Source organism: Phoca vitulina, unplaced genomic scaffold (genome assembly GCF_004348235.1).
Source record: "Phoca vitulina isolate PV1807 unplaced genomic scaffold, GSC_HSeal_1.0 scaffold2, whole genome shotgun sequence".
Taxonomy (NCBI): Eukaryota; Metazoa; Chordata; class Mammalia; order Carnivora; family Phocidae; genus Phoca; species Phoca vitulina.
In genome coordinates, this window is record NW_022589705.1 from 100355367 (window position 1) to 100376790 (window position 21424).

Genomic DNA, 21424 nt, shown 5'->3' on the forward strand with positions numbered 1-21424 from the left:
GGGGGGGGTGGGAGAGGGAGAAGCAGGCTTCCCGCTGAGCAGGGAGCCCGATGCGGGGCCCGATCCCAGGACCCTGAGATCATGACCCGAGCCGAAGGCAGACGCCTAACGACTGAGCCACCCAGGTGCCCCTACACTGGCCTTTCTGCTGTTCTTGACCACACCAGGTATCCTCCTGCCTCTAGTCCTTTGCACTTGCTGACTCCTCTGCCTGCCGTACTATTCCCACAGATATCTGCCTGCCTCAGTCACTTCCTTCTTTACTCAACACCACCCTCAGTGCATGCTCTAACACTATTTAAAATTGTACCCTCCAAAAGAGAAAGCTCTTAAGTAGAATGCCAATAAGTATGGGAAGAATGATGGGGTTAGAAAATCAACAATGAATGAATGCAAATTTGATGAGAAACAGAATATTTATGTTGTCTCAAAGTGCGTGGCCATGGAGGGGTGCTGCTTAGGTACCTATTCCAGACTGCATTCGCCATTCAGGTTCAAGTCCACTGCAGCATCTCTCACCGGACGGTATGCTTCTCCTGGTGGCTCCAGACACAGGCTGAGCACGGCAAAGCTACTGGGGTCTCCCATTTCCGCCCAACACAAGGCATCTCTAACAGCAATCTTTGCTCAGAAGTACCGGGTGAGCTGACATGTTGTCTGATCTGCATCCTATCTGAGGCCCTCCCTGTCTGATCCCACTTCTTCCCTCTTTTTTTTTTTTTAAGATTTTATTTATTTATTTGACAGAGAGAGAGAGAGAGCACAAGCAGGGGGAATGGCAGAGGGAGAGGGAGAAGCAGGCTCCCTGCAGGGAGCCTGACACAGAGCTCGATCCCAGGACCCTGAGATCATAACCAGAGTCAAAGGCAGAGGCTTAACCTACTAAACCACCCGGACATCACTGCTTCCTCCCTCTGGACAAGACACCTCTGTACTCCTACCTCTATCTCAGGGTCTACTTACAGGAACCCCTGTAATGAGTTACAAGGTATTTCTTTACAAGCTACGTATTACTTACAAGCATAAAAACGGTGGAGAAACCTGGTAAAGAAAACCTTAACCAAGTGGTCAAAGCTGACAGCACCCATGTTGGGATAAGCTGCCATCGTGACAGCATGAACTGACAAAGACACGATATAATTTCTGTAGTATTCTGCCGAAAATGTATAACCTGATTCCAATAATGAGGAAACATCAGACAAACTCAAATTCAGACATCCTACAAAACAACCTGTACTCTTCAAGAAATCCAGAGTCAAGAAAGATAAAGAAAAGTTGAGGATTAAACTAAAAATTAGACAGAACTAAATGCAGTGCATGATCCTGGACAGGGAAAAGAGCAATAAAATACATTCAACAGGGGTGCCTGGCTAGCTCAATCCGTGGAGTGTGTGATTCTTTTATTTATATTTTATTATTTATTTATCTTTTAGATTTTATTTATTGGGAAACAGTGAGTGAGATTGAGAGAGAGCATGAGCGGGGTGGGGGGGAAGGGGCAGAAGGAAAGGGATAAGCAGATTCCCTGCTGAGCAGGGAGCCCAACACGGGCTCAATCTCAGGACCCAAAGATCATGATCTGAGCTTAACCGACTGAGCCACCCAGGCGCCCCTATTTACTTATTTTAGAGAGAGAGAGAGCCCATAGCGGAGGAGCACAGGGAGAGGGAGAGAGACTCCTCAAGCGGACTGCACACTGAGCGCGGAGCCCCACAGAAGGCTGGATCTCACAACACCAAGTTCGGGACCTGAGCCCAAACCAAGAGTTGGACACTTAACTGACTGTGCCACCCAGGTGACCTGAGCGTGTGGCCCCTGTGTGGAGCCCATTAAAAAAAAAAAAAAAAAAAAGGAAGAACATTTAACAAAGTTGGAATATAGACTGTAGGTTAGATAACAGCATTAATGTTAAGCTTCCCAATTTTGATAGTTTAACTATGGTTTGCATGAGCATGTCCTTGTTCTTAGGAAATATATAGTTAAGTATTTAAATATCTGCAACCTCCTTGCAGATAGTCCAGAAAACAAAAACAAAAACACCCAAAACCCTACTATTGAGTTTATAAACATTTACAGGAAGATTAATTTTAAAAATGTAAAGGGCACCTGGGTGGCTCAGTCGGTTAAGCATCTGCCTTCAGCTCAGGTCATGATCTCAGGGTCCTAGGATGGAGTCCCACATCGGGCTCCCTGCTTGGTGGGGAGCCTGCTTCTCCCTCTGCCTGCAGCCCCCCCAGCTTGTGCTCTGTCAAATACAGACATAAAATCTTTTTAAAAAATGTAAAAAAAAAAAAAAAAAAGTAAACAATTGGTGCTATTGGGTAAAGCGCATTGGGGAGTTCCATGAAGTAGCCTCGCAACTTTTCTGTCGTTTAAAAAGTTACAAAGAAAGTGCACTCTCCCATTCTGCCCCCCACTTCGTTATCATGGTAATATAGCGATAAGGTGGTAAAACATAAAATTTACCATTCGATCATTTCCATTTTGTATAACTGCTGCCGAAGCGAGTACCCGTTTTGACCATTTTAAAGCGTACAATTCGATGGTGTTTAGCATCTTCACAACGTTGGGCAGCCCTCAGCAGTATCCTGTTGCAGAACCTCCATCACACCCGTGCCCACTGGCAGCCCTCCCCGCCGGCTGCCCTCTGCGGACCGGCGTACCCCGGGCATCTCGGACGAACGGAACCGCTAGTGTTTACTTCCTCCACCGTACCTACCGCGCCTGACCCGCTACACTCTCCAGACTGCGAGCCCCACCGCCGCAGGTGCAGCCAGCCGCCGGAAACGGCGCTCCGCAGCAGCCCGCCCGAGCCCCACCGCCTCGGACCAGCCGCGCAAGGAACCGCGCCACAAGACTCCCTTCGCCCCGGAAGTCCCGCCGGGCCGCTGACCCGGAAGCGCTCGGGCGCCGCCACCGCTTCCGCTGCAGGGCGTGCGGCGCGGCGCGTGCGCGGCGGAGCGGAGAAGCCGGCCGGCGGGCGCCATGGTCTTCCTCACCGCGCAGCTCTGGCTGCGGAGCCGCCTCACTGACCGCTACTGGCGGGTCCAGGAGGTGCTGCAGCATGCGCGGGTGAGTCGTCTCCTCCCGGCGCGGAGCGCGCAGGCGGGCCGTGGAGCCTGCGGGCCGCGCTGACAACCCTCCCCTCCCGTTTCTTGACCCAGCACTTCCGGGGAAGGAAGAATCGGTGCTACAAGCTGGCGGTGAGAGCTGTGACCAGAGCGTTTGTGAAATGCACGAAAGCGCGAAGGCTGAAGAAGAGGAACATGAGGACAGTAAGCGCGGACCCGGGGAGGCTGGGCTCGGCCGGCCCCTCCACCCCGCCCCTTCCCCTGGGCCCCAGGGGGGCCGCTCGGTCCTGACCCTCTCCGCCCAGCTCAGGGGATGGCTTCTCCCTTCTCAGTACCACCCTCGGTTCTCTTGACTCTCTCTCTCACACGTCACATGCGAAGCCCCGGCAGAGTCCGCCTGCTCCAAGACGGAGTCTGGGATGTCCAGGATCTCTCCTGGGCCGGTGTGAAAGCCGCCTCGCCAGTCCCCCTGCTTCCACCGCTCTGCTCTCTGCTGCGCACCCCTCTTCTGCTTGAAGCCCTTGGTGGCGTCCCTTCACACCCTTAACGAGGGCCGACCTCAGCCCGACTCGGTTACCTTGTCTCTGGCCACCCCCTCGCCCACCGGCTGCATGGCCGCTCTTGGCTTCGATCTGCACGTGGAAGAAGCCAAGCCTGCTTCCTCTCGCTTCTAGCGCTTGCGGTTTCTTCTGCGTTCTCCGGTCACGCCTCACTGTCCTGCAGTGGATCTCCCTTCTCGTGCACTTAGCGACCAGTGTACCACGTATTTGACTTGGTTGGTTGGTTATTGCTCCCCGCCCCCAGTGTAAGTTTTAGGAGGGATCTCTCCGCTCTGTTGAAGGCTGTAACCTCCGGCCTACATCGGTAACACTTTGTAAATATTGGCTGAACGAATAAGGAAGAGAGGAGAATTCTGACCCTTTAAAGTCAGAAGTGCTTCATTAACTGTCGGTCAGGGTCACAGCATGACAAACTATCCCTGTGCACGACGGTCTCGTGTGCAGGAGTGACCTCTGCATCCCAGCTCTGTTCTTTATGCGTTTCATTTACTCAGCATGCTAGAGGTGGTGCTGCTTCCTATGACCCTGCAGGGATCAGGTCAGTCCACATGTGTATGGGAAGACTCGTGAGCAGTGTCTGGTAGCACACACGTGTTTGCTGCTAATGGGAGCAGAGTATCTCAAGGTGGGGTGGAGTCCCTGTACAGCTTCGGCCTCACCTAAGAACTTGTTAGCAATGCAGATTCTCAGGCCCCACCACACCTACTCAATCAGAAACTCTGGGCAGGGGGCGGCTAGAAATGTTACAACAAACCTCTACATAATTCTCATGCATATTCAAAGTTTAGAATCACTGAAGGAAGAAATACACTTGAGTACTGTCTTAAGATTGAGTAAAGAATGGCTTAAGAATCCAAACCCTTATTTTTAAGATTTTCTTAAGTAATCTCTACACTCAGTGTGGGGTTTGAACGCACAGCCTTGAGATTGAGAGTTGCATGCTCTACCAACTGAGCCCTATAATCCACCCCCTTGTTTAACAGACCAAATCTATTCGGAAGCTTCCATATCACTCTGACAGATCATTCTGGATCTAACCACTAGCCTTGATTTCCCTACAGTTTTCAGACCTTTTGCTGTGCCTGGAACTTACCCTGCTACTCCTTGCCAGGAAGGTTCTCCTGATGCCTCCTCTCCCCTCCAGCCCTGCTCTTCCCTCAAGACCATTTTACCTCCACCTCCGTGAAGCTTCAACCTCAAGTTTTTCATCCCCACCTGGTAGCACTGATCTCAGTGGCTGTTGTAATTCATTCACATGGATCCTTTCTGCACTGAGCTGTGTCTGCCACAGACTCTTTTGCTCACCTTTGTATTCTCAGGGCCTAAAAATATGTATTGAATTAATGCTTTACAGCATGTGACTTAACTACTTATTTATTTTTTAAAGATTTTATTTATTTATTTGACAGAGAGAGCGAGAGCAGGAACACAAGCAGGGGGAGTGGGAGAGCAGCAGGTTTCCCGCCGAGCAGGGAGCCAGATGCGGGGCTCGATCCCAGGACCCTGGGATCATGACCTGAGCTGAAGGCAGACACTTAACAACTGAGCCACCCAGGCGCCCCTTAACTACTTATTTAGAAGGAAGCTGGCATTTGAATGAAGAGCATCAAGTTTTGTTAACTGACTGTACTGCAGGCCAATGTGCCTGAAGAGAAATCACTGATTTTTCTATTTACTTGTGCAAAAAGAGTTTAGTTTGACTTTTAGTTGACTCAGAACCTTTGCTGGTAGGTGTGGACATAATGCACAACTAGTTCTTAAGCATCTCGATGTTTTCTTATTTCAGCTCTGGATTAATCGAATTACAGCTGCCTCCCAGGAACACGGCCTGAAGTACCCCGCATTCATTGTCAATTTAATTAAGGTATGGTTGAGGATGTGGTCCTGTTGAGATGTTGAAATCTATAGAAAGTGATCTAACTGACGTCATCCAGTACAATGGGCAGTGGAGTGTTGGCTCCCTGACAAGTTCTCAAGGTGGAGTTCTGGCAGGTTCAGGGACCCATCACAATTGCTTTGCCTTGGAAATAGGGCAACTGATACCAGGACATGAGCCCTTGTGTTTCCCCATCAAGAGAAAAGGGGCAAAAACTTGCCTTTAACTTTAAAGTGTAATTTCAAAGTTTTGCACTGAAAGATTTCTTTTTTTTTAAAATTTTTTTATTGTTATGTTAATCCCCATACATTACATCATTAGTTTTAGATATAGTGTTCCCTGATTCATTGTTTGTGCATAACACCCAGTGCTCCATGCAGAACGTGCCCTCAATACCCATCACCAGGCTAACCCATCCTCCCACTGCACTGAAAGATTTCTGATGAGGTAGCAGATGAAGTTGAAACTTGTAGTCAAACAGCACGGGGACGGTCTTGGACAGGAGAGATTAAGCATGTGTCACAAAATCTTGGTTAATTGTTGAATCTAGTGTTTATGCTAATCCCTCTGCTTTTGTGTGCATTTAAATTTTTTCTTAAAAAGGGGAGTGGGTGTTGTGCTTCTAGCTTGTACCAGATCCTGTCTTTGGTACTTTGCAAGTATCCTCATGCGTGACATTGCCATTTTACTGATGAGCCTGAGGCTTAGAAGAGCGAACCTTGGCCAAGACACAAAAGGCCCAGGTAGTAGAGCAGGAACCACCCCTGCATAGTTGTGGTTAACACTCAGGGATCATCCTACCTTTCTTTTGCTTTTCAAGTTCGTCAGTTTTTGGAAGTCACATGCAGTTTTACTTGATAGATGATCTGGTTTCGCTCCCTTGTGGGAATTGAGAACACCTGCTTTTGTTCCTTACTCCTCTGCCTGCATCTCATACTTTTCTGTGTCTCATTTCATTGTTCGTAGAAGGGGAATTGTGATTTTCTGTTCGAAGCTGACTTAAAGGGTTACCCCAGGCCAGCAGTCATAGTTCTGTCTGGGTGATTGATGATCGATTGTTGACCCTAACAAGGTTGTTAGTTCCATGGCTGGCACCAGGACCGGATGCCAAACATCCTTGCTCATGTGACATCACCTCTTGCAGGGATGCCTTCCCCTTGTGCACATTTATCCTCCAGCATCCTGCTTGGATACATTCGCCACACGCTTTCCACCTCCCCAAAGGTGAGGGCATGAGACTGAGGGCAGAGACTGCCCTGGAGCCATGCAGAGTGTGCTCAGCAGAGGAGATGCTTCCCGCCAACTCAAACCATAGGGTTCTCGGCTGCATTCAGTCTTGCCGCTTTTCACTGAAACATATTTCTGATTCTGACACGGGCTCTGATTTTCTTCCCAGTGCCAGGTGGAGCTCAACAGGAAAGTACTTGCGGATCTAGCCATCTATGAACCAAAGACTTTTAAATCTTTGGCTGCTTTAGCCAAAAGGAGGCGACAGGAAGGATTTGCTGCTGCCCTGGGGGATGGGAAAGAGCCCGAAGGCGTATTTTCCAGAGTGGTGCAGGATCACTGAGGGGGATTCCAACACTGCCTGCCCTTTGCAGCTGAGTGTCTTAGGAAAAGGTTTTTTTTTTCCCCTGATAATCACAGTAGTTAAAATAGGGGCTAAAAATTATTTGTCAACACTGTGTGTTCAACAATTATTAATTTGCATTTTAGTAACAGGTTTACGAGGCTCCTCTTTCCCTCACTGGGACAGATCTAGAAATCTTACAGACTGTACAAATAAAGCTCGTGTGGTGTTCAGCGTTTTGAGTTGTGTTCTCTGGCATAAGCACACATGCCTTGGGTGCCCTGTCGGAGGTGGGGAGAGACTGCAAGGGTGAGGGGTCAGCTGAGCATGATCTTCTACAGCTGGGGGAGTTTGAGCCAGATCTCTGTGAACTCTGACCTTGGCTCCCCGCTCAGGGCTGTGCTGGTAGCCTGTCCAGAACCCAAAGCCTCCCAACCCCACTCTGGCCCCGCCTATGCTTGACTTAGTCTTCTATCCTTCTAGCCCTCCCCTGGTCTCCACCTTCCAGCAGGGACTCCATTGCTCAGCTCTTTGGCCACTCTGAGTGCCCCACTTCCAGTTTCTCTGCTTTCTACCTCACTCCCCAGGCCAGTAAGAGCAGCAAGCTGGGTGGCTCTCCTGGTTCCAGTCTCACCTGAATGCTCACAGGTGACCATCACATCACCTGTGGGGAGACCTGAACATAAGGGTTTTGGATCCCTTCTCCAGATACTCTACTTCATTAAGTATAGAGTCAAGTCCAAGAACAATTTCCCAACATGCTCACTCACAGCAGCTCTAACTCTGCACCTCCCTTATGTCCATCCATCTCTGCCTGCTGCCTTACAGGGGCATCCATCCCCCTGCTCAGGTCCAGGTCCCTTCCATTACCCTATTGGTGAGCTGCTTCTACCCTCAGCTTCTCTCGCATGTACTCTGAGCTCCCTCCAGCTTGAGTCTGTTCCCCTCTTGGCCAGCTCTGGTCTCTACCTCTTGCTTCTTGCCACTGGGTCTGTAGTCGGCCCCATCATGCCCGGGTAACTTTTACCAAAGCCATCCGGAACCACAATCCAACAGAGAGTCAGTCCTTGCCTTCCAAGGACCATGGACTTCCTCCCCTCTTCCTTCTCTGCACTGTCTCCCTCTGCTTGGCCCTGACTTCACCCTTCCACACACACCCTCTGCCCTCAGCTGTTCTTGAGGCCCACAGTAGCAGTTGTCTGCATTTATCTGGCAGTGCCCACCTTCCCCCCCCCCCCACTCCTAATGCTCCCATGCTGGGTCCTCCATCCTTTGCTAGCAGTCCCCTGGAAGTCATTCTGGGTTCCTATTGTAGACTCAAGACCCACTCCCAGACCCATGGAGAGCCAGTCAAATCCTGGCCACCTACCACTTGGTGATCTCTTGAATCTGTCCACTTTTCTTCATCCTCACTACAGCCCAGCATCTCTTCTGGCTCCAATTACAGTACTGGCCCAACAGGCCCCTCCTCCTGGCTCTTGTCACTCTGTCTGATGACCACCAGACCATTTGGAGGTGTGGGGCTTGTTCAGTCTTGTTCAGTGTCCCTGGCTGTACTTAGTTTAGTGCCTGGCTATGCACACAAAGTGCTCAGAGCACACCACTCATCGGTAGTGGGTTTGGCATACACACAAAGGTGGAGCACATAAAGCCTCCTTTGGTGTGTGGAACTGAGCTCTGTACAATGAGCTCCTACACGGGAGCTGCCTTTCCTTTGTCCATCTCAATAAAGGAACACAACGATATGGTAAACAACTGTGGGCTGCTCCCAGCACCCACTCCCCCTCCAGCAGCAGGACCCAAGTTTTCCTTAAGGTAAGCCTGGGTGCATGGCCTGGCTCTGACTGGTTAGAGCCATCAGCTTTTCCCTCTTTCCTGGCCACTGCTTAGCGGATGGTAGAACAACCCAGGCAGGGCCAATGAGAAATAAGCTGTTTCCTTATTTGAGGAGAAAGTTCCTCCTTTCCCGAACAATGCTGCTCAGTCCACAGAGCGGGGACATCCTGGAGCTGAGAGCCTGGGTCTTGGCTGGCACTATACGAGCTGCAGGGTAAGGTTCACCAGGAGAAAGCAGTGGTGGCCTCTCGGTTTGGGCAGTTGAGTTGGGTGCAGTCGCTAGTATCTCCAGGTGTCTGACCTGTCCCACCCAGGCTTCTACCCTGTAATCTCCTCCCCAGCATACCCCACCCAGGCTTTCCCACCACCCTCACGTGGGTTCTTGCACTAGTCGTGCTGAAAGTTTGGGTTAACCGTACAGCAACAGAGAGCGAGTACCGCAGCTCGGACTCCGGCAGCACTGCCGTCAGGTTCCGCGAGCACACCCCTGAGGCCGCCTGGAGGGACTGCTGAGGAATCCAGAGGGCTTCCTCCGAAGGCTCCCACTGCAGGACCAAGTCCAAGCTCCCTTCCCCTCCATCCCGGGAGCAACTCCTGCTGTTCCCCAGGCTTTGCAGAAACCTCGCATTCAGTTACTCCTCTCCCCTGCGGACTCCGTTCTGGAGGCAAGAACTTCAGGAACCCCGTGTTAATATCTGCCCCCCGAAGCCCGGGCTCAGTGAGGACCGGAGAGGAATGACCACGCCAGCCGCCCCGTACGGACGCAGGCAATCCGCATCCCGTTGCTGCGGGCGTGGGCTGGGGACAACTCACCGGCGCGCGCCAATCCTTTCGCGCTCGCGGCCCCCCGGGGAGGCCTACGACCCCCGCCGGCACCCGTGCGCCCGCACGCGCCCTCGCGGACCCCCTCAGGGCAGGCCGAGGTTGCGGGGTGGGAGCTCCACGAGCTGCCGGGTCTCTGTGCTGAAAGTACGGCCGCGCCGGGGAAGTCGGAGTTTAAGGGCGCCCGGGCCGGCCCCCGGGGTAGTGCTTCCGGGTCGGGCTGTGGCCCTCGGGCTCACCCGGGCGCCGCGGGGCTCTCTGGGTAACGAGCCCGCCCCCGCCCGCGCTGGGCTGCGGCGTCGACGTCGGCCGCAACGCTGACGGGTAGGCCGCCCAGCCAATCGCGGCAAGGCGGCGCCGGGTCGCCCGCAGACCGAACCAATGACACGTGGAGGGGCGGGGCGGTCGCGGACGTAGTGCGTCGCGAGGAGCCGCCCTGCCGGGAAGGAGCCCGAAGGGGAGTCGGCGGCACAAAATGGCGGCGGCGGCGGCGGCGACGGTCGCGGCCAGCGCTCCGGGGCCGGCGGCTCCCGCCGCAGCGGCCTGTGCCCCGGGCTCGGGGAGCGCAGCCCCCGGGTCACAGGGGATGTTGATCGGGGACCGGCTGTACTCCGGGGTGCTCATCACTTTGGAGAACTGCCTCCTGCCTGACGACAAGCTGCGCTTCACGCCGTCCATGTCAAGCGGCCTCGACACCGATACGGAGACCGACCTCCGCGTGGTGGGCTGCGAGCTCATCCAGGCGGCCGGCATCCTGCTCCGCCTGCCGCAGGTGAGGGCGCGGCCGCGAGCCTCGGGCCGAGGTAACCGCCGCGCCGGCGCCGGGGGACGCGGCCGGGCCCTTTGTTGGCGGTGGGGCCGGGTCCGGCGGTGGGGCCGGGTCCAGCGCCGACCCCGGCCCCGCGTTTCACCGCTGCTGTCCTTCGGGGGCGATGAGGGGGACGAGGCGGCGGGACGCGAAGAGCCTTTGTGGGCTTGCAGAACGTTTTAGTGTCTGGGTCTGTGTCAGTTGCACGAAACAAGAGACTTAACTGCGAATTGTGCTTTTAGAAGTGATGGGAACGTTTCTCTTCTCCAGGTGGCTATGGCTACCGGGCAGGTGCTGTTCCAGCGGTTTTTCTACACCAAGTCTTTTGTGAAGCATTCCATGGAGGTAAGGGTTTTCTGGTATTTCCTTCCCGCAGAAATACGTGGAGGGGAACCCCGGGTTTGTTGTTTTGGGGCTTGGAGTGCTGTACCTGAGGGATTGGGATCCTAGCCCCCTGGACGTAGAGTGGTTTCCCCGCGGTGGCTTTTTCCTTGGGTGCCCCTGCTCTTTGCTCTTCATCTCTCCTCTTGAGCCGTTGGAGACCGTGATGAGTGGAAGGAACACACGTGTGTGTTGCAATGCTTGCATTTCAGCATGTGTCAATGGCTTGTGTTCACCTGGCTTCCAAAATAGAGGAGGCTCCAAGACGGATCCGGGATGTCATCAATGTGTTTCATCGCCTTCGGCACCTGAGAGAGAAAAAGTGAGTCTCCTTGTTTTTATGGTTAAGTTCCACAGACGTTTCTGAAACAAAACTCAGGGTGTGAGGTGTTAAGCTGTGTCCAGGAGAGGGCCTGCTGCCCAGGAGGTACCCAGCAGATGCTGTGTAATGAGTGAAGGAGCCACAGTAAAAAGGGCAGGGAGCTGTGGCTATGGCTTTGTCGGCATTGGTCTCCCTGTTCGCCCATGCCTGTCACTGAATGTCCTAGAGCTGGGTTCGCAGTCTTCGCACTGTTGACATTTTGGGCTGGATGATTCTTTGTTGTGAGGACTGTCTTGTGCATTGTAGGATATTGAGCAGTATCCCTGGCCTCTACAAACTAGGTGCTAACGGTTCATCTCTCAGTTGTGACAGCCAAAAACGTCCCCAGACCTGGCCCTGGGATAGCAAAATTGTCCCTGGTTGAGAACCACTGCCTAGACAACCCAGACTTTATGCTCCTCAGGTGGACGGTCCTTTGGAAAATAGAGCCTCAGGCTGTTTACATGTTCTACTGCCGTTGGTTCTTTGGTTTTCCATTCATCCATAACACATGCACTTTTGTCTTGAGCCGGGTAATGTGCGGTTAGTACTTGTGTGATGAGATTTTGAAACCTTCCGCCCTGTGTTCGTTTTGCATCAGAGAACTGTTTGGAAGGAAAAGAGAATATTGTTGAGAAGGGATAAGCAGGTTAGCACTGGGGTTTGAGGAAGATTCTCTGGTTTTGTTAAAGGCTACATCTATATTGTGGTGTTTACAGTGGATTTTCACCACTTGGAGGTAACTGGGATTTGAAAGACGTTGTTTTATTTGACCCTTATGTGGACGTGTGCTTTGTCTGTGTAGGAAACCTGTGCCTCTGCTGTTGGATCAAGATTACGTTAACTTAAAGAATCAGATTATAAAGGCAGAAAGACGAGTTCTCAAAGAGCTGGGTTTCTGTGTCCACGTGAAGCACCCTCACAAGGTGGGTATGGGGCCCAGCTGCCACGGGAGCCCACCTGACTGCTCCGTTCTCACCAAGATTGAAAACTCTGAAGAAGAGTAAATGTGTTCCTGACTTGTTTTTCCAGTTTATATCTAAAGTCTGAAAGTAGTTTGTTAGTTGTCTTTATACTACCTGTTAATTTTATGTTTTCAGGAGTTTTGGAATGGTTATTTTTTAAGTTTGGGCTTTCAAAAAAAATAGTGAATTTGTAAAAATGGAATCTGTTAGTTTATGTTTTTTTTTCTCAACAGCTTATTTTGTAAAGTTGCTTTAGTGATAGCTTTATTTTCTCTAGTGGGGAATTGGAAGGATTCTGAACCCTTTATTTGGAAATGAACTAAAGCAGCTTTGCAGCGCATGACAGTTGAGCACGGCTGCCATACAGTACCACGGGAACCTTTTATGTGACGCATAAACTTGAAAAAAAAAAAAAAAAGATTGCAATTTGCACCTTTCCTTTATTCCCTTTTTATTGGTGGGTTTCTTCATATTTTTTCTCTCTTGTTTGTTTGACTTTCTGGTATTAATTCAAATTCTTGATAAGTTACCATAGATTTTAGACTTTTTCTTTTTTGCTGAAAGTATTTTCACACCATGTTTTGTGTAAAGTGGTGACGAGGGTACAGAGATGTTTAGGACAAGCTGATCTCACTGGTGGAAACTATGTCGAAGATGAGAATGAGAATCAGCCTTGTGATGGCCATGAAAAATGCAGCTGCCTTTGCTGTGGGTGCAGCCTGGGTTCGAAAGCAGGTAGCGGGGCCTCTCAGCAAAAGCTCCCCTCCAGCTGAGCTGTGCACCGGGCATATGACCAGGAGCCACCCCTGGGATCTAGCATGAGGCTCATATTTACTGCATGGATGCTCTCAAGATCTGAATTTTGGGTTCTCGGGGTTCTTGGTAATAACTGGCTGACCTGTATCTTCCAGATAATCGTTATGTACCTTCAGGTGTTAGAGTGTGAGCGTAACCAGCACCTGGTCCAGACCTCATGGTGAGTTGACCTTCCTTGTTTTATGAGACCAGCAAGGGCAGTGCAGGAATATGTTGATTTGAGGCACTTGGGCAGTGGGTAGTCAGTCCCATGACTTGGTTGTGGGCTGGAGTTGTCTCAGTGCCCAGTGTTCCTGCTGTGTAGATTCTAACCAGCCTCCCAAAATATCAGGCACTAGTGTAACAGTAAGGTGGCCCACACCCTCCCCCGGCCTTCCAGGAGAGCATTCACTGGGCTTCCCTTTGAGGGCTGGTGACTTGGCACATTGGGATCTTTCCCACAGGTGCCAGCGTTGATGTAGTGGTTTTATGTCTCCTTGGAAGTTGCTTCTAACTGCCTCTTACTAGAGAGGATCCTGTGGGAAAAGGAGGGTTAGGATAAACTTTCTCTGGGACTGATTTTAACAATGCATATGTTAGAAATGAAACCTGAAGTAATAGTGCTGGGTGCTTTGTGAATTTTTTTCCACGGAGTTAAGTCTGTAAGGGTCATATTTTTGCTGCCTGAATTGTCTGGTGCTATGCCCTATCTAATAGAGAACCTATTTTGACTTTTCTTTTCTGTACTCTTTCAATCAAAGGGTAGCCTCTGAGGGTAAGTGACTAAGACTTCTCCTCTACTGTCCAAGCGCTTTGGTGCAGGGACAGCGGCCGTCCTCAGCCAATCCAGTGCAGGCTCTCCACCGAAGGCCGGCTCTAGATGGTGGTATGCGCACGGTAGTATAGTGCTGGCCGACTGCTGCTGTGGTTCTCTGACGGTGGCGCTGCTTGTTAACCCTGTCGTGCTTGGTAATTGTATTGATGAGAGTTCACTGTCTTGACTTGAATCTTGTCCCTTTAAAACTGCTGTACGTGTGCAATAAAGATGCAGTACCTGTCTCCTAAAAACATTTCTGTGGAAAGCTGTACGAATTGGCTGATGGGGATTCACACTTCAGTACGGGATTGTGCCAGTATTCCTAGAAGTCCTAAAGTTGCTCTTTTTAGCAGCTAAGTGTTGACACGTTTTAGTAAAAGGTGTGCATCTTTAAATTATTTCATGGACACTTTTTATATTGTAACTTAGATAAGCAATAAGTTTAAATATACATTTCAAGGACTTCATTTGTTTTGTTTTTAGGATTTAAAAGTTAATAGATTAATGGTATCACTATTTGAGTACTGAAAATTTATTAGAACGAAAAAAGTTACTGATGTTTATGTTTATGACGTGTTTGAACTGTTCGCTTGCAATGCTCTGAGACCCATGGCCTTGGGGCCATCATGTAGGTCTTTTCCTTGATTATCTCTTGATGCCTGGAGCAAGAGCTTCCAGAGCCAGGTGCCACTAGTTGGCATATGTTGAATAGATCACTGAGAAATCTGAGTGGGTTTGTGTGTCACCTTCTCCAGGGTTTCAGGCAAAGTTACGAGGGTTGGGGTGGGGGTGTATCAGTGAAATCACACAGCAGGATGCGGCTACCCTGTGTGTGGCCTGACTCTCAAGGGTTGCCATAGTGGGGTATGTTAGGAGCAGCAAATGTATCATTTATTCGACTGTTTTCTCATGGAATCTGTTTTTGCAATATTGATGAGATATGTGAATATGAGATCCTGATTTTGGTCTATTAAATCCTAGACAAATAATATCTAAAAGAAAATGTTGAAAATGTAGCCAATTTTAAAACCCTTAAACTTTTAAAAATGCAAATGTTTTGTATTTTTATATTTTTTAAAGTACAATAATGTTTTTTAAATGTATTGATTATGATGAAATTTGTAGTGTTTTGTTGCTTTTGTCTGATTTTATGAATGTTCATTTTAAGACTCGTTATTGAGATGGGACAATTTGGAAACGGTTCTTTGATATGCCTGAGAAGAGGACTTCCCTTTGGGCATTGAGTCTTCCTCTGCATGATGTTCCCATGCGCCCAGGGGTGTTTTCCCTTTCCAAGTGGACTCCCTCATGGAAGGAGAAGGGCCAGGCCCTGAGCACCTCTTCGAGGAAAAGGGATGCAAGAGGACGGCTTGTCTCAGAAGAGCCCTCGCAGGCTGCCTGCTCAGCCCATTCATTTGAGTTTGCATGTTTCTCTGCACTATGGATTTTGAGCATTTAGATTTCTTTCATCAAGTACATTTCAACCACTACAGTAGACATTTTCTCTCTGAGGCATTGTGCTTTGCACGAGAACAGCCAGAAGTTGAGGGAAAAGTAAAGTTAAAGTCGGTTCTCTTTCATAGCAACATGTGTTGTCTGACATTCAGCCAGCTTTTTAGATTTTTTTTTCCAGTAATATCCCTGTACTCACAAAAAGCAGCTAGAATGTCTCTCCAGGAATCCTGAGCCTCACAGGACTGTGTAGCTCTAAGCCTAGGAGTAGACTGCGTAGAGTAGTGATCGTATCTAGATGATGCACACGGGTATCCTGGGGGTGCCCGGAGCGTTGCAGTCTTTCCTGCATTTGGTTTTCAGGAATTACATGAATGACAGCCTTCGCACAGATGTCTTCGTGAGGTTCCAGCCTGAGAGCATCGCCTGTGCCTGCATTTATCTTGCTGCCCGGACACTGGAGGTCAGTGTTGCGCCACCACAGGGGATCCTGGTCTGATTCTTTGTCCAGCCTCCAGTAAACTTCTGTGTAGCGTTCTTCAGATTATGCTTATCGATGCCAATAAAAAGCCTGTCTCTTGGTGACCAGCAAGGCTTGTTTTTTATTGCCCTAAGAATCTTCTTGGCCAAAAAAGAAAGTATTAACAGTGATGGCATTTGTGTTTACAGATCCCTTTGCCCAATCGTCCCCATTGGTTTCTTTTGTTTGGAGCAACTGAAGACGAAATTCAGGAAATCTGCTTAAAAATCCTTCAGCTTTATACTCGGAAAAAGGTTCTATGTTTTTTCATGTAATATATGCATTTGTGTTTAACTAGAAGCATCTGGTCTTGAATTTCTTTGGATTCTGACTCCCATAGGTTGATCTTACACACCTTGAAAGTGAAGTCGAGAAGAGAAGGCACGCCATTGAAGAGGCCAAGGCACAAGCTAAGGGCCTGCTGCCTGCTGGCACCCAGGTTCTGGACAGCACTTCAGGGTTCTCACCTGCCCCCAAGCTGGGTGAGTGTGAGGGTGTGTGGCCCTCCTTTTCTCCAGATTTCTCTTGGAACTGTGTCTGCTGCTGGCCTGAGCTCTCTGCAGGCACCAGGGTCCCCAGCGGACATTTGTTGATTTTTGAAGTGAGAAGGTCACTCCTAAAGGAGTTTTCATAGTTTTTTTCTTTCCCTAAGATTTTATTTATTCATTTGAGAGAGAGTATGCGCGCGAGTGTGCACGAGTGGGGTGGGGAGGAGGGGCGGAGGGAGAGAGAGAAGCAGATTCCCCGCTGAGCAGGGAGCCCAACATGGGGCTTGATACCAGGATCCCCGAGATCATGACCCTAGCTGCAGGCAGACACTTAACCGACTGAACCACCCAGGTGCCCCAGTATTTTAAGTAGTCTCTACACCCAGTGTGGAGCTCAAACTTAAAACCCTGAGATCAAGAATTGCATACTCCACCAACTGAGCCAGCTAGGCACCCCTTGTTTTTATATTTTCATTAGTGAGGGACGTGGACAAGCTTTTCAAAATGCCTTTTTTTTTTTTTTTTTTTTTTAACCCAGCTCATCTAATTAGCTTGTCTTCTGATGAAAATTTTATAAATCTGGGGTAGTAGATTGTGTTTTTTGGGTCATGTTAGAATTAAGCATGATGCACATCCCCAGTCCCTGAGGGAAGGCAAGTGAGACAGGTGGCTTTTCTGTGTCTTTCGGGTGCATGTTTAGGTTCTGAGTCCCAGGCCGGGAACAGGGAGTCTCCGTAAATCCCATAGAAGTGGTATTGCCTTGCTCTGCTAATGTGTTTTCTCTCAGAACAGTTCTCCTGGTGGTGAGGTTTTAACTTCTTGTATTTGATTCTAGCAGAATCCCCTAAAGAAGGTAAAGGAAACAAGCCTTCCCCGCTCTCTGTAAAGAACGCCAAGAGGAAAATGGAGGGCGTGAAGAAAGTTAAGGCTGACAGCCCGGTGAATGGGTGAGTACCCAAGCGCCCCAGCTGGCCTTTGGGGTTGGCTGGAGAGACTTGAAGCCTGTAACTGCTCCCACCATTTGTTCTCAGCTTGCCAAAGGGGCGAGGGAGTCGAAGTAGGAGTGGGAGTCGTGAGCAGAGCTACTCAAGGTCCCCATCACGATCTGCTTCTCCTAAGAGGAGGTATGTGCTGCTCAGGGCTCATGGGGGGCCGGGGGGGGGCGGGGCTGCACCTGGCAAGGGATATTTTCCCCAGGGTGGCTATCGGTGATGTGGCTGCCCCTCACAGGAAAGTCACTCCTGACCCTCAGGTGGTTGGGTGAGTGGTCACCTGTTTGGTGGTGCTGTCCTTCCTCACAGAAAAAGTGACAGCGGCTCCACGTCTGGCGGGTCCAAGTCGCAGAGCCGTTCACGGAGCAGGAGTGACTCCCCTCCGAGACAGGTGCACAGAGGTGTTCCCTACAAAAGCTCCAAGGTGAGGAGCTACCGGAAGTCTAAGGACTGCAAGTACCCCACCCAGAAGCCACACAAGTCCCGGAGTCGGAGCTCCTCTCGGTCTCGAAGCCGCTCACGGGAGCGGGCAGATAGTTCCGGGAAATATAAGAAAAAAAGTCATTACTATAGAGATCAGCGAAGGGAGCGTTCTCGGTCGTACGAGCGCACGAGCCATCGCTATGAGCGGGATCACCCTGGGCACAGCAGGCATCGGAGGTGAGGCGCTGGGCTCCCAGAGTGCTGCCCTTTGCCCCTCGGTGTGCACCCGTGGCATGACTGGCCCTGCGGTGCAACTCTTTTTGGAAATGGCTGTTGGCTCTGGACCTTGTGATGAGTTTGGAGATGGACTCAAGAGGCCGGCGAGGTGCCCTTCAGGCCGGCCTGGGCACGGCGCACACTCGTGTCAGCACAGGGCCCGCCTCAGCAGCAGCCCTGTGGCAGCTTGATGTGGAAGCAGATGTGTACGTCCTGGTGGTGTGGCTTGGTGCTAACGACAGGCCGTCTTTACTCCCGTACCAATACTCGATTACGTTAAACCAAGAAAATGACTTTTAGAACCTTTGCCTATATTAGGTTGTACTTATGTACATATTTTGCAGTGTTTCACAATGAGAAAATGGCCTTAATAGCCCCTTATTCTCTATTCGCCCTGTAAATAAACGTGTTTAATACAAGTTAAAGCTATATATGAAAATTCAGAACTTGAATTCTGTCGGCTTAAAACTTGTGTAGAGAATTCTGATTTTTAAAATGTGAAGGTATTTAGATCTGTGTTGAAAGTCGTATATTTTTATCTGTGCGATGCTGAGTGCAGGCCACCAGCTCCCAAATAGAGAAGTTTCCTATATATGCATTTTACGTGGTTAAATAAACACAATTCTCTCTACTCAGGACATTTGGAACGTTCCAGAATGTGTAGTTTGTCGTTCTGCTCGCTTGTTCCTGTGCACGGCCTGCAGTCCCCGTTCTAGTGGTCTGTCTGCACTGCTGGCCCTCATCTCATTACAGTGTCGGCTTTTGTATCGAGCCCTGTGCGGCTGCTCTTCCGTGGCCGGCTTGCCTTGAAGAGCCTGGGCCAGAGGCCGCTTCTTGCGGGGGCGCGGAGGGCGGGCGGGGAAAGGACAGATGGGTCCCAGGGGCAGCCTGGGTGTGTCGGGCGGGCTGGCGGCGAGCGGGAGGGCAGCGGGAGCGCCGGCCCTGGGGGCTGGGCGCCCCTGGGAGTGGGTGCTGGGTCGGCGCAGCCCAGGGGCTGTGAGCGCGGCGGGGCCAGCACCTGGGGCCCAGGGGGCTCGCGGGCACCTCAGAGACCCTGCTACTTGGGAAGCCGAGCGAGCGGCAACTCCTGGAAGGCCGCGGGGCAGAGGGTCCACTGTCCTTGCCGACTCAGCCAGACCGAGGTGCTGGTGGTTTCCGGGAGTTCCGCGCACACACAGGCACAGGAGGGGAGCTCGTCGGCTTTCAAACGCGCCGCGTTCACGCACCACCCGCGCCTCCTGCGGGACTCCTGCCCAGCCCCCGTGGACGCAGTGGCTCCGGCCGCTTCCGTCGCCCCGAGAACTCTACTTCCGCCGCTGGGCTAACGCCACTTCCGCCCGCCTTGGACGACTAGCCACTGGTTGGTCGGGACGTGATGTGGTCGAGGGCATCCCTTAGGATTGTGGGAAATGTAGTTTTCTCGCCGCCGTCCGGGAGGGGCCGAGCCTGCGGGCTGTGGGCGGGGTGGGCCGCTCCTCTGGCCGGAAACGGCTGCTTTCTGGGCCCGGCGGGACCTGCGCCGACGCGGAGTCGGACGCCGTGAGGGCGCCAGGGGGCGCCGGGAGTGGGTACCGCCGGGCGGCCGCACGCGGGACTGGGGGCTGGTTTGGGGACGGACCGGAAGTGCCTAAACTGGGCGACAGAGTGGTCAGTTTCAGTCACCCGGCTTAGGTCTGGGGAGGGTCGGTGGGAGGCCGCGGCTGCAGGGGGACGGCGGTCGGGTGAGGCTGGGGCCGGACGGGGGCCGCCCGCTCGGGGCCTGGGAGCCGCGGCTGCCGTGCGCCAGTCCCGGCCTTCCGCGCCCTCGAGCGTCGGCTCCGCCCGGGTGGTGGGTCCCTGGGCTGGAGCTGAGGCTCGGGGAGGGGTGGGCGACTGCTCAGAGGGGCGCAGCCGCGGAGCGGCGGACGAGGGGCTCGCGCCTCAGTCTGGTCGCTTGAGGGAGTGAGCCCTGTGTGGTGGGAGAGGGTGATGAGGGTGATGGGTTGTGGGAGTCCTGGCGCCCCCGGCCACTCCCGCGTGACCGCCACGCGCACCTGTATTGCAGCCGCTCTGAGCACCTGGGGCCGCCACCACCCGCGGACCATGTTCCTGGTGCGCCTGACGTCTCCGCTGCTGAGGGCTGTTCCTCGGGCAGGTGAGAGGCCCCGTGGGGGCAAGGCAGATGGGCAGGGTGCACCCCGGGTTAGGAATGTGGGGTAAGAAATCCCAACGGCCCCCACCTGGCAGCTGGAGGCGGGGGCCTGGCCACACAAACGCCGTGTAAACATCCAAGTAGCCAAAAGGGAAAGTCCGGGCCTGAGAACATCAGCCTGAATCCCGGCTGGGATAAGGTGCGGGTCGTCCTGGTGCGTGATGGCCGCTCTGCTCCCCGGTGGGGCGGCGGCGTTGGCTGTGCTCAGCCCTGGCGGAGCTGCTTGGGTGGTAACTGCTGCCTGGTTTCGCGCAGGTTGCGGTCGGCCCTGGCCTGTCTCGGGGGTGCTAGGCAGGCCCTGCCACAGCACACGGCCAGCAGGCCCCAGTGGAGTTGCCTCCGTGCCTGGCGGGGGGCTCCCGCTGGAGCTTGAGGAGATGCTGGTGCCCAGGAAGATGTCCATCAGTCCTCTGGAGAGCTGGCTGACCGCCCACTACCTCCTACCCAGACTAGATGCCGGGACCCCAGGGACCGTGGCACCATCTCAGCTCTATGAGTGTCCACCTAGCCAAGTGCAAGGGGCTGAGCAGGGGATGGAGGAGGTCTGGGATGCACCCCAGGTGCAGTGCAAAAACGTACTGAAGATTCGCCGGCGGAAGATGAATCATCACAAGTACCGTAAACTGGTCAAGAGGACCCGGTTCCTGCGGCGGAAGGTCCGGGAAGGACGCCTGAAACGGAAGCAGGTAAGTGTGGGGGGTGGGCCTCTCAGCCTAGGGTGGGGCAAGGCGGCTGGAAATGTGTGACTGTGCCACAGACCAGTCAGTGGTCCCTCCTGTGCCCTTGCAGATCAAGTTCGAGAGAGACCTGAGGCGCATCTGGCTGAAGGCGGGCCTGAAGGAAGCCCCTGCGGGCTGGCAGACCCCCAAGATCTACTTGAAGGGCAAATGAGCCCAGTGCTCCTCTCCCCCACCCCTGTTGCTGCTGATGACCCACTGTAATAAATGTTAGGAACTTAGCTGTCCCCGGGTGACCTGGTCCCTCTGCGGCCTAGCGTGAGCTATCTTGGGATTGAGCTGGTGCCAACCTCTGGTTTTCTAGGAGGCACAAGGGCCCCGGGGTGCAGATCGGGGTCCCTTTCCTGAGAGGGCCCTTGTCCTGGTGTCAAGTCCGCAGGAACGACAGCCTCCCTGTTTATGAATGTGTGATGCTACGACAGCTGCAAACAGAGGCCCAGGTCTGCCCTGTAGGCACTTGGACTCCACTGCGGGAGGCAGACT

General features: G+C 52.3%; 3 protein-coding genes across 8 annotated transcripts; all 3 read left to right on the forward strand.

The window, feature by feature from the left end:
* The first annotated feature begins 2943 nt into the window (after window positions 1-2943).
* Window positions 2944-7313, forward strand: MRPL20 (mitochondrial ribosomal protein L20). Its single transcript, XM_032395578.1, has 4 exons — window positions 2944-3072; window positions 3165-3275; window positions 5418-5495; window positions 6904-7313. The coding sequence occupies exons 1-4, from the start codon at window positions 2986-2988 to the stop codon at window positions 7075-7077; spliced, it is 450 nt and encodes a 149-aa protein (XP_032251469.1). The 5' UTR covers window positions 2944-2985; the 3' UTR covers window positions 7078-7313.
* A 2882-nt stretch (window positions 7314-10195) lies between these two features.
* On the forward strand, window positions 10196-18651 carry CCNL2 (cyclin L2). 3 transcript variants are annotated; one of them, XM_032395592.1, is made up of 11 exons: window positions 10196-10507; window positions 10814-10888; window positions 11137-11246; window positions 12091-12211; window positions 13162-13226; window positions 15678-15777; window positions 15984-16088; window positions 16175-16316; window positions 17158-17269; window positions 17354-17446; window positions 17624-18651. In XM_032395592.1, the coding sequence occupies exons 1-11, from the start codon at window positions 10211-10213 to the stop codon at window positions 17976-17978; spliced, it is 1575 nt and encodes a 524-aa protein (XP_032251483.1). In that variant the 5' UTR covers window positions 10196-10210; the 3' UTR covers window positions 17979-18651. The 3 variants fall into 3 exon arrangements, 2 of the variants coding, with proteins under 2 accessions (XP_032251483.1, XP_032251493.1); XM_032395602.1 differs by having other exon boundaries at window positions 17161-17269; XR_004298273.1 differs by lacking the exon at window positions 17624-18651 and having other exon boundaries at window positions 13807-15777; window positions 15984-16316; window positions 17161-17269; window positions 17354-17401.
* Window positions 18652-19466: 815 nt separating this feature from the next.
* On the forward strand, window positions 19467-21168 carry AURKAIP1 (aurora kinase A interacting protein 1). Of its 4 annotated transcripts, none has more exons than XM_032418819.1 (4): window positions 19467-19734; window positions 20058-20147; window positions 20460-20890; window positions 20994-21168. In XM_032418819.1, exons 2-4 carry the CDS (start codon window positions 20096-20098, stop codon window positions 21093-21095), a joined length of 585 nt encoding a protein of 194 aa, XP_032274710.1. In that variant the 5' UTR covers window positions 19467-19734; window positions 20058-20095; the 3' UTR covers window positions 21096-21168. The 4 variants fall into 4 exon arrangements, with proteins under 4 accessions (XP_032274710.1, XP_032274702.1, XP_032274725.1 ...); XM_032418811.1 differs by having other exon boundaries at window positions 19467-19660; XM_032418834.1 differs by having other exon boundaries at window positions 19666-19684.
* The last annotated feature ends 256 nt before the right edge of the window (window positions 21169-21424 follow it).

Excerpts from the sequence above, each read along its gene's own strand:
- AURKAIP1 (XM_032418819.1), top strand. The coding sequence starts at position 20,096 with ATGTTCCTGGTGCGCCTGACGTCTCCGCTGCTGAGGGCTGTTCCTCGG. Across the intron at positions 20,148-20,459 it reads GAGGGCTGTTCCTCGGGCAG|GTTGCGGTCGGCCCTGGCCT; the intron begins GTGAGAGGCCCC and ends GGTTTCGCGCAG. Across the intron at positions 20,891-20,993 it reads GACGCCTGAAACGGAAGCAG|ATCAAGTTCGAGAGAGACCT; the intron begins GTAAGTGTGGGG and ends GTGCCCTTGCAG.
- CCNL2 (XM_032395592.1), top strand. The coding sequence starts at position 10,211 with ATGGCGGCGGCGGCGGCGGCGACGGTCGCGGCCAGCGCTCCGGGGCCG. Across the intron at positions 12,212-13,161 it reads ACGTGAAGCACCCTCACAAG|ATAATCGTTATGTACCTTCA; the intron begins GTGGGTATGGGG and ends TGTATCTTCCAG. Across the intron at positions 17,447-17,623 it reads TCTGCTTCTCCTAAGAGGAG|AAAAAGTGACAGCGGCTCCA; the intron begins GTATGTGCTGCT and ends CCTTCCTCACAG.
- MRPL20 (XM_032395578.1), top strand. The coding sequence starts at position 2,986 with ATGGTCTTCCTCACCGCGCAGCTCTGGCTGCGGAGCCGCCTCACTGAC. Across the intron at positions 3,073-3,164 it reads AGGTGCTGCAGCATGCGCGG|CACTTCCGGGGAAGGAAGAA; the intron begins GTGAGTCGTCTC and ends TTCTTGACCCAG. Across the intron at positions 5,496-6,903 it reads TCATTGTCAATTTAATTAAG|TGCCAGGTGGAGCTCAACAG; the intron begins GTATGGTTGAGG and ends TTTTCTTCCCAG.